Source organism: Anopheles coustani, chromosome 3 (genome assembly GCF_943734705.1).
Source record: "Anopheles coustani chromosome 3, idAnoCousDA_361_x.2, whole genome shotgun sequence".
Lineage (NCBI taxonomy): Eukaryota > Metazoa > Arthropoda > Insecta > Diptera > Culicidae > Anopheles > Anopheles coustani.
This window is the reverse complement of record NC_071288.1, coordinates 22,336,801-22,351,102: the sequence shown is the minus strand read 5'-3', so window position 1 is coordinate 22,351,102 and position 14,302 is coordinate 22,336,801. Positions and strand designations below refer to the sequence as shown.

Genomic DNA, 14,302 nt, shown 5'->3' with positions numbered 1-14,302 from the left:
AAAAATTACAGAATCGAATTAGTTCGACTGATTTGTTGTTAAAACCTATTTTCAAACCTGTTGAAAGATAAGAATCCTCTGACATATGGAGACGCATGGTGGTTTGTACAAGAAGTGAAAATGACCTGTTTTTTTAGGTTATACTTCCGTAAAAAATCACTTTTACTGGCTACGTTTTTCTAGTTGATTCTAATGATGACATTATGAAGCAAACTAAAGCTAATGTTATTTTAACTTTGATACCGCGCTGTAAGGAAAAGCAAACGTAACGAAACTCGCTTCATCGCTCGAGTGGCAGGATGGAAGCCAATGGAGTCATTGCTAGCGATACGCTCGTTGGCTTGTATTCTCCGGTATATAGTCTTTCGCAGCCGGCCCTACTTCCAACTCGTTTTCTTTGCGCTTTCTGGCATGAGTCTAGCTAACCGGCATCAAAATGGCGAACGCGTTTCGGTGGTGGTTAACGTTGAGTTGGCATCACAAATTGGCCCCGGTGTAAGGTGTAACGTACGGGAGAGGCTGGTGGTGAAAAGTGGTGCCCTGGTAGGGTCGGGAGCTCGATACCGCGCGGCTTGTCCGCATATTCCAAACGGCAGTCAGCGCAACAAGCGTGTCACAGCTTGCTGAGATGGGGGGGAATTTGCTCAAATAAATGCGCTCGCGCTGAGAGGTTAATTGGATAGGTTAGGCTGTATTAAAAATGTTTTCCCACGGGGCACCATCGACGACGAAGTAGTCAGATGACGGAACACCACGTACGGCATAATTGTGCTTACAGTTATGCCTTCCGCACCTGTCTGTGATGTTCCGCAACCATTTCGTCAAAGTTACGACTTATTGAGTAGCAATTTGGTGGCTCCTGTTTAAAATTACAGAAGACATACTGTTTGAACGTTAGAAGTCACCGGATTGGCTCAATTTATTTTCACAATACTTGTCGAAAAAGTTCCTTATTTCTTAGAATGAGGTAGTTCCCCTTAAAACTACAACACATTGGTTTTAAAAATTGCGGTATTGCTTTTTAGGGGTAATTTTGACCGTTTCTGTCTAGTTTCGAGCGTTTTAAGACGCTCTATTTTTTAAAGTTATACGTGACTGCTCTAGTTTTTAAGGTTTTTCAAACGGCTGCTTTTTAGTATATTTGTTGACTATCTTTTGCGGTTTTTAACTTTTTGAAGCACCTGTTCACCATTGAACGGACTTTGAATCCCCTTCATGTCACCCCTAAGAAAAAGTGTGCGCTAGAATCTAATATAAGCCATCTATTAAGACCATTTTTTTTAGTTTTAAGATCATAAATGAAGCCACGATTTGACCTTGAAGTTGTGATTTTTTTAATTATTTTTAATTTGAAAAATTTTCAAGAATTAAGAAGTTATAGCGTCTTAAAAAACGGGCGAAATGACCGCTAAAATGCAATGCACTTGTCAATTTGGTAGCTTTGGATTTCAAGAGAGGTCTGTTGTGACAAATGCGGATCGAGGCAGGGAATGCGTTTATATGTTAGGGTTAAGAGCTTAGCTGATAAGAGCGAGTTGTCTTATCTTTATCAGTCCGTTGTCGTCGCTCTATCAGTAGCTCAGTTTTTTGTAATCGTTAAATTTATGTTAGTGTATGTGCTAGGGACACCGACGCGGGAAACCATTTTTGTAAAGTCCTCTTCTTCGTCAACTCCCGCGTCGGTCGGACGTTCGTCGCTTCAACGTACAGTTAAGTAATTTATATTAAAATAAAGTTAGGTCAAGTTACCCAAAAAACACACAACGTAGGGTTAATGTCAAACAAGGTCTTTTTTTAATATTCAGTCGTTTTGAGATATCTAATTCCGATATTTAGGTTGATATATGTAAAACTTTTTCTCCCGCCACTCCATTAGATCCTGGACTAGTTTCTTTCTGGTTGGGCTTACTAAACTAATTTTGCTAAACTTTTCCCCCTGTTGAACAGTATGTTTGGCTTGTGTCCGTCTCGTTTGGTAAACAAAGCAAGTACCTGAAGAAGGTCAACGATATTGAGCCCCTGTTTCTTGTCCGTTATTCCCGCCATCACAAACGTCGTACGTAAGTCACTAGAAGCTTTCGGTTGTCATTGGCTTTTGGACGTTTACTACGTTGTCGTGTATGTGGTTGAGCACCGGATTGTCACATATTAGGTATACGTGGGGCCTGTTTTGCGTAAAAAATGCATTAAAATATGAACGTACGACCGAACACACAACGAACAAGGTTAGGAAACTTCAGGGGCATCACGAGTGGGGAGTGAAACAGGTTAGAGGAAGGTTAATGGTACCTAAGCATCGTACCGGCGGTAAGCGTAGTGGCACAAGCTTCGATGTACGACGTGTACCGTTTTATTAAACGAACGCAAACACGGTGATCAAATGATGCCGCCGTGCTTTCGGCGACGCTGATGTGCATCGTCATGGAATGCATTGCCACTGCACTGGTGTATGGAGTTCCTGTCGCACCAGCAGACGGAAGGCAGACGGAAGGCAGACGGAAGGGAATAGGCAGTAAATCCGGAAAAAAGCCCTGTTACACACTTATGGGTAGCAATTTCGTTCACCTTATGGGTTTCTCCCGGCGTACCAAGTGCTTCACTGTGCAAGTGTAATGCAGGTGTGGATGCAGGGGAGAGAGAGAGGGACTGGTGGTTTCGTTAAGCATCCGTTGACGGCGAAAGTTTCGGTTCATGAAAAATGGACATTTGTAAACGCTCCTTCGCACACGTTCGTTCGTTACCGTACCAGCATCAGCTGTACGCAGCACTACCATCTGTCTCATCGTTATCATCATCAACGTAAGCATTATCATCATCGTCATCATCAGCGTCATTTTCATCGTCATTATATGCTCGTGAAGGTGTAGAGGAAAACGTTGCAATCACTGATTCATGTGTGTGGCCTCGACATTCAGCAGGAGGAGATTTTACTTCCCAGCTACTACGCTGGACGCCTTCCAGCACGAAGTTGGGTTACTTTGACTTTGTGCTATGTCTCTCTGTGTGTATGTGTGTGTGTGCTTGTGTAATGACAAAGTTGACATCCTGGCCCCCGGGCGAACCCTTACCTCTCTATCAAATTAATGTCACTTCTGTGAAAACATTAGGGATGACTTTTACGAGAGCCGGATCTTTTCGTTTGTCGTCAAGGTGATACAGCTTTGATGTTGTCGACTGTTCGTACCTTCTGTTTGCCGACGGAGTTAGAGTAGGGTGGTTTGGAAAGAACAGGTATACTGGGCACTTGAAAAAGATTGCATAAAGCAGATAGGGTACGTCGACCAACATTGATTGGTTGAATCTTGGTTATTGGCTTAAACGTGAGAAATCAAGTTAACCGCCTACTGACAGTAAGTTAAACTGGTTAAATGGGTATGTTACTCGAGAAGCGTACGTTGATTTTCGTTCAACTTAACGCAATTTATAAAACCGAGTTCACAGATTGAACAAAATACAGATCTGTTCCGTATGCTTTCATCCGTTTTGAACAAAATCGAGACGATAAAGCTGGAAGCATTTCTTTTGGTCATCGGTTCAACTATCGAACCGGGCTTGAGAAAGGCTAAAGAGATTACATTGATTTGCGTACTCACCCGTGCAAACCGTTCCGTGTGGAACGCATTCCCATCCTTGTTCTTGGTGAACTAAAGTAAATGCTTCGATTGGTTGGTAACGAATGCCATTGGAAAGGTGTACAGCTTTACACTGTGGCAAGGCTTAATAGATCCGGTTCAGGTTTGTGCTAACCATAAATCCGAATGGGCTTCTTTTTTCTCCGAAGGCGGTTTCTTTGTCCTACGGGTAATACTGTTACCAACGTTGGGCGCTTTGGAGGTCCTTTTTCTCCTCTGTATCTCAGCTTACGGTGGTAAAGGTTGGCGATCGTTTCTTCGCCCCGTGTGAGCGTACGGAGGAAAATCCCCTGGCTTTCAGAAGGACGAACATGATAGGGGATTGGGATTTTTGTTGTCGGATTGGATTGTACATTTTCAGTTAGATGAAAGGCATTTTTTAGAATTAATGCAGTATAATAGCGTTCCTGAAATACTGAATACTAAGCCTATGTGCTTCGGAAAATGTGTCCATTACGCACCTTGTTTCCATTGCATGTCCCATTTATGAGACGAAGTTAAATGAGTGAGTGGCTAGAGTCCACACGATAAGCCTTTGCGTATTTCACACGATAAACGTTTCGAATGGGTTCTTATTAGTGTTGTACTTAATGAATCTTTTTGGCGAGATCCACTCATATGAATCTTTCACCCAAGATTCATTCAGATGGATTCATGATTCTTTGTGGATTCGAATCTTCAAAGCTTAATGAATCTTTCGAAACCTTAATGAATCTTCATGAATCTTTCATGGATTTCTCAGGAATCTTCCCGATTGTTTCATAGGCGTGGGAAATGCGACCAACAAAAAAAAAAAGGAATCCCCCAACCCATTTTTGGCTGATGACTTTTTATCAGTTGGTGCGTCTTTGGGATTCATTCTCTCGACGAAAGACTCATGAATCCCTTAAAAGGCAGAGATTCATTCAGATTCATGTATCTGAATCAGATTTACACAACTCTAGTTCTGATATACATTTTCAAACTCTTATTTTATTTTCAGACTGTTATAGTTTTAAAGCATGATTATACATCGCATTGATTCGTTCGATGCATCCAGCAACTAGTCACGTTGCATCATTAGTTAACCAGTTAAGTTTGGTGTCATGTTCAAGCACTCACTTGTGTGAACAATTTCCCTCCACCGAATGATGGATGATTGATCGGGGGATAGTAGTTTTTGAAAGCGGCCAGCTCAATTTATCTTCCTAATGCGCCGCCCGGTGGGACCCGGTCGAGCAGGCACTTAAACTACTGGAGAATCTTCCAAGAGGCCCACCCCCCTAGGCTAAGTATCGCTCCGGTAAACGCAAACGAGAACGGCCTGCCTGTGGGTGAACGATAAATATTATTGTCTCATCTGTCTTCATTACCCGGTGTGTACCGGTGAGACCAGGTCTACCGTCCAAGGATTGGATTTGTAGCGCTATAGTTTCGAACGTCGGTTTGAAGCATGGCAAGCCGACTCTATCCGTTGGCCGGGGCCGATTCGGAAAATGGAAAATCTCTCGTTTTAATGGAAGATAAATATTCGAAGAGCTTAGCCTGAAGTTTTTTAATTATTCATCGCTGATTTATAAACTGCTGTAAGCATTTGATATTCATAACCCGTCGCAAAACTAATTAGGGCGACTCGTTTTACCTGTGCGCACGTCGGTTCAACACCGTTCGGTACTACGGGTTGGTCCATCCGGTGCGAGTTGCGCTTGTTTGTTGCCTGGTGTGGTGGTTTACCGCAGGGTGACAGAATCGCTAGTACCTCGGTCGGTCATTTTCACACTTGTATATACTTTTTTCGTTGGTAGAAAATTATCCCATCACAATGTCAGCTGTTGTCGCTTACAATAACGAAGTGGTTTAATGCCTCCCAATTCCGGATCACAATATTCCCCGGATTGGGTGTATCAACCGCCATATTTTCGCAATTGGAACCACTTTTGTTTGGACTTCTATAACCGACGTATTATTATGCTTACTGCTGCAGCAGATCTGCGGTCATGTAATGCCAAACGGTGAAGGTCGATACATGAAAATAACCTCTGGTTGTTCCAACTGCAAACCAGCATTGTGGCGTATCGAATGTCTATGGCAAAATATCTCTCCATTTGCCTCTTGGACAAACAGCCGTTGACAATCAACCTTGTCCCTCGATGGGAACCATTCTTGGACGACCGACGATTTGACTTCTCATTTTCCGGTGGTGGCATTACTTTAGCCGCACTGCTCCACGGATTTATTTAGTGTTTGGGAACAGTTCAACCGTTCCCCGTTGTGGAGATATGGTACCACAAGCTAAAATTTGTTTGCTCTATCGAAATCGACCAGTTTGGAGTGTGTGTGTATTTGTATGTGTTCCATTGAGCTATTTGATTGCGCTATACGGCGCTGATATATTGGCACAGGAAACCGAGGAGCAATGTAGGGTTCGGTGCCACAGGAAGTCTACAACCATGCTGGTTAGTAAATGTTTGTTCACCTTCGATGGAAATAGTATTATTGTTTGCTTTGATGGACAGCTTGGCTACATATTCGCTTCATCAAAACATGTGAAATGAAAGTTGGCCATTGCATAGAATTTGCTTGCTGCACCGATGTACCAACTGTGCAGAGTAAGGATTCATATTACGCTGGGAAAAATTTGTAAGAATGTTTGTTGAGCATACAATGTCGTTTGTCCGTTTGGAAACTCGAGATCGGTAGCAAAAGTGACATGAAAGAAGACGATCATATCATCACTGTCGCGCAGGACAGGTTTGCTGTACAGCGCTGGTCCCAACTGCACCTCCGTATGTGTTATGGCACGTTGACAAAAAAAACTCTCCGCTGGGTCCTGTCGAGCACGACTAATTAATACCATGTTTTACGAACGATTACTTCACCCCACGTTCGGACTTGCTGTAATTCTTGGAGTGATGTGTGCTAAATCTTGCCGAGTGTCCTGCGCGCCGTCGTTTATGTTTTTGGTAACGCGTGGAACGCTGGGCGGTGGGTAACTTGTTCACCCGCCACCCATCACCAGGCCCCGCAAACCGGGCGCGGTTCCATTAGCGATTATTAATAATGAGTCCGGCGCGCTCGGAACGGCGTTGGCTTTTGGTGGAAGAGATTTCGGTTGTTTGCTCGCTACTTTCGCCGAACTCGCTGTTTATTGTTGCTAACGCTCACTCCCAACGGTGCAGTTCCGTTTCGTACCCTCCCCCCACCCCCTCAGCCAGTTGTTGTGTATTTACGGATTGTTAATTATAACCGTACATCCACTTTTGCCACGCTGGGAGCACGTGGGGGGGGGGGGGGGGTAGTGGAGGGGGAATGAGATGGAACGAGAGCAATGGTGGCAAATTTAATCGTGGCGAGCGCGCCCCAGGGTGGAAAAACGGACGTTCCAACTTCCAGCGTCGGGGTCGTTCCATGATGGTACCTACGTACCTGGTTGGGCTTAGTACACTCATCAAAGAATCATGGGAAGCAATATGGGCCCCGGACCCAACATCAGCCGCCCACGGTTGATGCTGCGGACGTGCGGCCATCCGGTTTCGGGGCGGGTGTTTATTTTTCGTCGTTTCGTTTGCCAACCAATGAGCCATTGCTTATTCCAATCGTCGGTCGCCGGTTATTGGTAGTCGTGGTCTATTATGGAGTGGATCGTTGGCGCGATCCCATGACTGGTGGGAAAATTATCTGGCGGTGACGTTTCCTCACAAGTGGGGGAGTACTTGAGGGACCTTTTCTTTATTGAATATTCGATGAAAAAATACTTGCAGATGGTTTGCAGGTCGGTCGGGGGTACTTCGAGGCGAATAAATCCATCGAGAACGAAGAGCGAAATGTGGTGGACTACATTATTCTATTATGCAAATTATAGCGCACAACACTCCGGCCGAGAAGCCGAGCTAGGGCAAGTAATTAGGGATCTTATCCGTGTGTAGTGTTCTCCTAAAGTTTCCTACTTTTTTTTTTGTTCGGTGTACTCTCACCGAAGACCGTGAGTGTGCCCGTAAATTACACTCGGCTCCTCGTCCGCCCGTTAATTTCTTTAACTGAATTAGTAAAGGATGTTCATTATGTGTCCGTCGTGCACGGCTTACATACATACGTGTCCTCGATCCCGCCGCACGCACCACGGCTCTAGAAATGTTTGTATAGTGGGAGAGGAATAAAAAAACGACCAGTCTCAGCTCGTGCGGAAATCCATGCGCACACGAAACCCCCCCGGGAATCATTGCAAGAAGACTAATTGCCTTGGCTGTAAATGGGCAATGCCATTAGTGTGGTTACTATCTTTTTTTTTACCTTTCGTTTTGGGAAGTTAGGATAGGAAGGCATGGTTGAGTCTGCCTGACCGTGTTTTAATGTATGGTTTGTCAAGATCTAACAGAAAGTCTATATTTACTAGATTACACTTTATATACCTCGGAGGAAGCCGAACTAAACACATTCAACTAGTAGGAAAGATAAACATTCTGTTCAAATATATGTGCCATTCGCAATACTGTTGTCAACCACCGTCTTGCAGTGTACCTTGTGTGCTGCCTCGCCGACGCTGCATCTGCCTGAATGTTATGAATAATTAATTGGAAAGTTTTCACGAGCCGAAACAAATTGTAAATTTTACTCCGCACATGCTAATTTCGCGCTTCTCGGCGCATGCACGTAAAACAACGCGCGGCACACTTGTGTTCCAATCGAATTACACTGCATTTACCCAGTACATTGCTGGCGCGAGTTCACGACCAGCTTTTGCTGGGCCTGGATTCAGCGCAATTTTCTTCCCCACCAGCGGTAAGATTGAGCCAGCAAGCGAAATATCATTTCGCTTCGAAACGAGGTCGACGGTGGAAAGTATCGAATGAAATTAGGATGGTAATCATACATTATTCGCGTAAGACAACGAACCGAGCTGGTAGCACTGGCAAGTCGCACTCCCGTACCGTTTTCCATTGAATTGGCGGCAAATTATTACGCTTCCGGAAGGAAAATGCGGGTACATTAACTAAATTAATGGTAACCTTTTAAAGTAAGATAGAAAGAAGTCAGGTGGAAGGCAGATTCGTGTATTTTTCTGTATAGCAGGGAGATGAGAAGCATACCGTATGTAGTATGTTTTTATTGCTTATGTTTGGATAAAGTTAACGTTTTAAACGAGAAATGTGATCAAACATTAATGTTCACGCAATAGTCCATATTTTACAAGCTTCATTAAACATAATGGTTCATTTGCGTACGGTTGAGATCGAATGCAACACTCTCAACCTTTCGCCGGACATTGTAATCCATTCGTTGCAACGTTGGATCATTTCCATATACAAATATGCAAATTTCATTCCATCACGCGATGATGCGCTTATGCGCATTGAATTACGAAGCGGCGACCGCTCATACAGCAATGAGCTTTAATGCTTTATTAGAGTCGGAACGTACGTAATGAACTTACTTTCCCGAGTGACGATACACTGGCAGTTTATTTGATTAGAACAAATTAGTTGTTCATGATTTATATAGCCGGCGAAACGAGTGGTTTATATACAGGATATATTAAGCTTTATTGGTTCATTATTTTACCATTCTTCATATTCTTTCATGAACAATGTTATAAATTAAAATAAATTTTTTTGGTGCTATTTTTCAGGGGTCCGTTCTCAATTGTACGCCGATGCATCCACCGGGAGTCGAATCAGCAGTTTGCGGTTAAGATTGTGGATGTAGCGAAGTTCACTGCAAGCCCCGGTCTCAGCACATCTGGTAAGCTCAATTAACGTTGTTCAAATATATGTGTTAAGGATACATAAGCTCACATTTTAGATGCTAACTCTCGAGGGAAAAATAGAATGTGCTAAGCTGGGGAAGGCTTTGACTACACTTCTACCTAAGCACAAATACTCGATGAATGAATCATACTTAGCAAATACGATAGAAAACAGTGTAAGCGTAGGTACGATTTTTGAATGAACCGGAAAGTAAGATTGGTTTTCCCCGACAATCGTGGTTCTTTGAAGCGCACTTTAATTTTCCACAGAATAAAAGGAAATCTATCACATTGCTGCCAACCCAAGTTAAATTTCTCGTGAATCCCGGGAGCCATTATTCTTCGTCACGGTACGTATGTGAAAGGGCGCGTGAATTGGGGGTGGGTTTCCATCATATCCCTTTCCTTGCCGCGTGCCTTCCTTCCCACCTGACGAATGGACCAATTTTTCGGCGGAAAATCACCCATGCGTGTGTAGCGTTGGCTTACCATACAAACTCCGCACCGCCTTACATCTCGTCACCGCACATCGTCGTTAAATCAGATTTCTTAGAGAATACCGCCCGTCCGCGAGCGGGTGGGAAGGCGTGAGCGGTGGCGGAAGTATAAAGTAAATAAGTGGAAATAAAGTCTCTTCTTGGCGTTTGGCAGAGTTACGATACACGACGTTGAATTACGTGCCCATGCTTCAATACTTTCTGACATTTTCGGCACATGATTGCTGGTGTCGTGCAGTGTGTAGGCACGTGGCAAGGACAAGCGGGAACCAGCCGGCATCACTCGGCGAATGAACGCGGTACGATCCGCTAGTGGAAATGGATCAAACATTCGTTACCTTTTGCGGTACCACCTCACACGGTGACGCTAGCATCGCTCGGAAAGAAGGGCGTTGTTTGCGGTTCTGTGCTCGTACGTCAGCAAATCTTTGCGTTTTGCCGTGCCGCTTCCGCAACGGACTCGATTGCTCTCTGCTACCTTCGGGTTGCGCGATGAGCGTTTGGTGTAAATTTATAATTAATAATTTCCCATGCTTGCCAACCGATGCCTTAGGTTGGTGTTGGAGAGGGAGTCGATGGTTGATGAACGGCTGAGATGGCTGTGGTTGGGAATGTAACCGTTCGTCACAATAGTTTTTCCGGCGGGCTGGTTTCGTACCGTACCGTAGTTGCTTTGTTCTTTCCTCCGACCGAGCGGGAAATTTCGGTTGACGTAAATAATGCAATCAGTAGCACCGGCATCCTGAAAGGGCCTATGACCCCCTCGCAGGCGTCAACGTCCAGGAGTTGGCCGGGCTGTAGCTGCCTTCCGTTGACGAAGCAGTCGTTCGCCACGAGCCCACGCCTCGTTCGAACCTTTGGATCCGCGGATGGCTTCATCGGTTTTTCGGCAGACGTCGCAGATTGAGCCGTGTACGCGCGCTGTGGTGTGCGCGCTTTTTCGGCTGAAATCCATCCCGTAATTCAATTTGACGGGAAATGGCGTGGAAGAATCGGTATCCGAAATGGACTCTCACGCCCGGGCGGCCCCAGCAGGGCACACGATGATTGATTGCGTCGCCGGTGCCGTTGTCATCATTACTCATCCGTGCGGTGCCGATGGTGGATGCCGTCACGGTGAACACGGTCCGCGGACGTGCTGTGGGAGACCGGTTTTAGGTCCACCGCTATCGCCAGTGAACGAAGCGGGGATGCGCATCCGATACCGGTGGACCGGTCGTTAATTGAAGTGAACTTTGTTCGCACGGTCGCCGAAATTTCCTGCGCCCGGTTCCCGGTGAGGTAACGTTTGATTTGCGAGACTTGGCTTGTAGGAGGGAAAAAAACCGAAGAAACATGGTTGTTTCGCTGTAGTTGCGACCCGCTAGATCGAAATGTAAATTGAATACTTCACCCATTACGGTGGCCCGCTTTGGTGCCATTAAACGTACCACTTTCGCTTCAGCTAATGACCTAAATTTCGCCAGAGGACATCTTGGGCTGGCCAGTGATTAAGCAACAGTTGTGCTCTCTGTGTGGCGGCCTGAGAACTTGAACTATACCGTCTGGTCTAATCTTTGCCGGCAGTAAGAATTCTGTTGAAGCGGAAACATGAAACTGTCAGTGTCCTTTAGACCAGGTTAAACACGGAGCTGCCGGGATCGCAATGTCGTTGAAACCAGGCCGGCAAAGGAAGCCAATTAACTTGCGAAGATTAATGGAAACGGGGCATGATTTATGGTAAGTCGGGCGTGTAGTTCAAGGATGTAACGGTGGACCTATTAAGCCGCAAGGTTCGAAATTGAATAAGAAACGGAAGGAATACTAGGAAAAAAAACAATAAACATACAGACGGCTAGTTTGGTTGAGGAAGTAAAAGTTAGGCTGGAAGGCTACTGAAACCGTGGCACAACAAAAGGGATTGCGCTTTGCATCAGGGTATTGTTTTCCGTTGGTATGTGTGGAGTTCGGAAACAAGGATAAGGAATGGTAGAGCAAAGTTAATAAATTATTTATATACTGGAAGCAATCCAAGGTATTTTCTTTTAGATGTTTTACTTGTAGCGTGTATAGTTTTCCGTACCATGTTGAATGAATTGTACAAGGAAAGCAGTTTAGGTGCACTCAAGATCATCAGCGACTACCCTTTTGCTATTTACGAATTCATATTTCAAATCGATGAGATAATGGGTTTGATTGTATGTTAAAAATTTTATTCAACAATTTAACTCCTAATTTAGGTTCTAGCTAATACAACTTATGATACTTTTTGTGTATATTCAAAGCTCCTCGCTTAAGGGCTTTGTATGGTCATACTTAGTTGTATATAATTGTATTTCTTGTTTTTATTCTGCATGTTAATGTTTCTTGTTAGATAAAATTGTGAGCGAACGTAATAGCTCAATTATAGATGAAAATTGTTGGTGCAATGAAATACTTTCAAGCAAAAAGCATGTTTCGAAACATGTTTTTGTTGACTTGATTAGATTGCTTTTCCATTCCTTTTCTCCTTGTACGATTGATTGGATACTTTACCCTGCATTTACTTGGCTTTTCTTCGCTACATTTCCGAAAAGTTTCCATTTTTCGCCTTGATATCATTCTGTTTGGCTGCTGTAAAGGATGTCCATCGACAAGAAATTCATTATGCTGAAAAATTACTCGAGCCGTCTCCTCTGACGTTGGGCGGCGTGAGTGCACCATCCAGCTGATTAGTATTCTTGCCACATTATTGGCCCGTAGGCAGTCATCATCCAGCAGCTTTGCTAGCTCGTGCTGGACGGTGTGCTTCTAGCGGCGATGTTGTTGTCCCGGCAGACAACACCGAGTGGGATGTGAAGCATTCGACGTCCCGTGCATTACGTTTGTGCATGGGCCCACGGCCCCTGTCAGACGGGAGAGATGTGGACTTACGAACGAACGAAACAATACCGACACAACACAGCAAAGACGATCGCTCGAGCAGATGGGTCGTCCCGCCGCCCCGTGTTTGCGGTTGTGTCCGTAGAGTTGAGCTAGGATGAGCAGAAAGTGAAAGCAATTATCATAGATTATGCTCTGGTGCCCGTCGTTCTTTTCGATTAGCGGTGTGTTGGTCGTTGGCGGGGGAAGACGAATGACGACGGTGGGGCGGTGGGGTCTCTGTAGATACTCCACCCCCGCTGTTGGCTACAACAGGCAATAAAATGGGAAACCAAATTTAGTCTAGAAATCAGTGGAGCAGAGCTAAAAACATTATTTGATTATTAAATTTGCCTTTCTTATTACTGCCATCTGTGGCGGAAGGAAATTTTTCGACATGGGAATCTTTGTTCTCCACTGATTTGTGGCTGAATCACGGTGCAGGTTTGCCTGTCAAAAGATGCGCGAATGCGGAAGAGTGAGTTTGAATTTTATCAACTTAAATATTGAGGAAAGGAATAAAGCTTTTGCTAGTGCGCACATATTATTTTATATCTGCTGTGTGTGCCGGATTATGTTGCCTTCGTAACAGTTTGTTTTTACGATGTGTCCCTTGGATCGTAAGCTTAAAAAAGATGACGGAATTTTGTGACAGAATTTATCATTCGATTCTCATCTTGTTTGGCAAGATGGTAGATGACTTGCCGTAAACAATATAAAATTATTGTATTTTGATTTTAAATAAATTTTTATTATAAATTTAAGCTTCGTGATATTATCGTTCAAAAATTTACATTCTACACTGATGAGCTTTTTTTTTATCGATAACATTGTTATGGTGATGATTTTTATAACGCAGCAATCTAAAATAAACGGATTAAGATGAACCATATAATAGAAAGTTTTCTGCAAAATAACAACCACCTTTCTAAAATTGGCGTTCATGCGTTATCATGCTTTAAAAAGTTAAAGAAATCATAAATGTTTATGTTTGTTTGTGTGCTTGAAGTTTGGTTCGTGTAACACCGTGGAAATTGCACGCACGTGCGTGGGTGAAGCGTCAGATTAAAAAACAAGCTCAAACAGAGACCGCGAAGCGATGAGCATAAATTATGTGGTTCGGTTAATCTTGAAATCCACCAATGAAGTGAAATTTATGGTTGTGAGGATTATTAGGTTTGGTGCATGGGGCAAGCAAATTGAATTCTTTCTTTATATGGGAGGTACCCCGAAATCGGAGTTAAGGGTTGAACGCTTATCCAAAAAATAAAATGTAAAGCAACCAAGGTCCACCGGTTCTTAAGAGGCAACCGCGCACTGAACCGTAACCCACAGCAACATTTATTATCTGTAGGGCAAGAAAGAAGAGATTTCCTCTCCGTTAGGGGCGAAGAGCGTTATCTACCTTTTTTTCTCAAATTGATATTCATGTGCATGCTGTAGGAAAAAGGGATGAGTTTGATTGGTTTTTCATACCAAGATTAGAGTTTTGTGTTTGGAAACATTTAACTTTACAAAGTGAAACACATTGCTGATGGTGTGTTTGTTTCGCGTTGGACTGTTTCATCGTC

At 44.0% G+C, this 14,302-nt stretch overlaps 1 protein-coding gene across 2 annotated transcripts in view; it reads left to right on the top strand.

Moving 5' to 3' along the window:
• The window catches only part of LOC131259472 (peripheral plasma membrane protein CASK), a 221,447-nt gene that overhangs the window by 30,063 nt on the left and 177,082 nt on the right, over positions 1 to 14,302 (top strand). For both annotated transcript variants that reach the window (XM_058260972.1, XM_058260973.1), the window contains exon 3: positions 9,238 to 9,350. In XM_058260972.1, the coding sequence (XP_058116955.1) occupies positions 9,238 to 9,350 (113 nt within the window). The remainder of the gene's footprint in view (positions 1 to 9,237; positions 9,351 to 14,302) is intronic.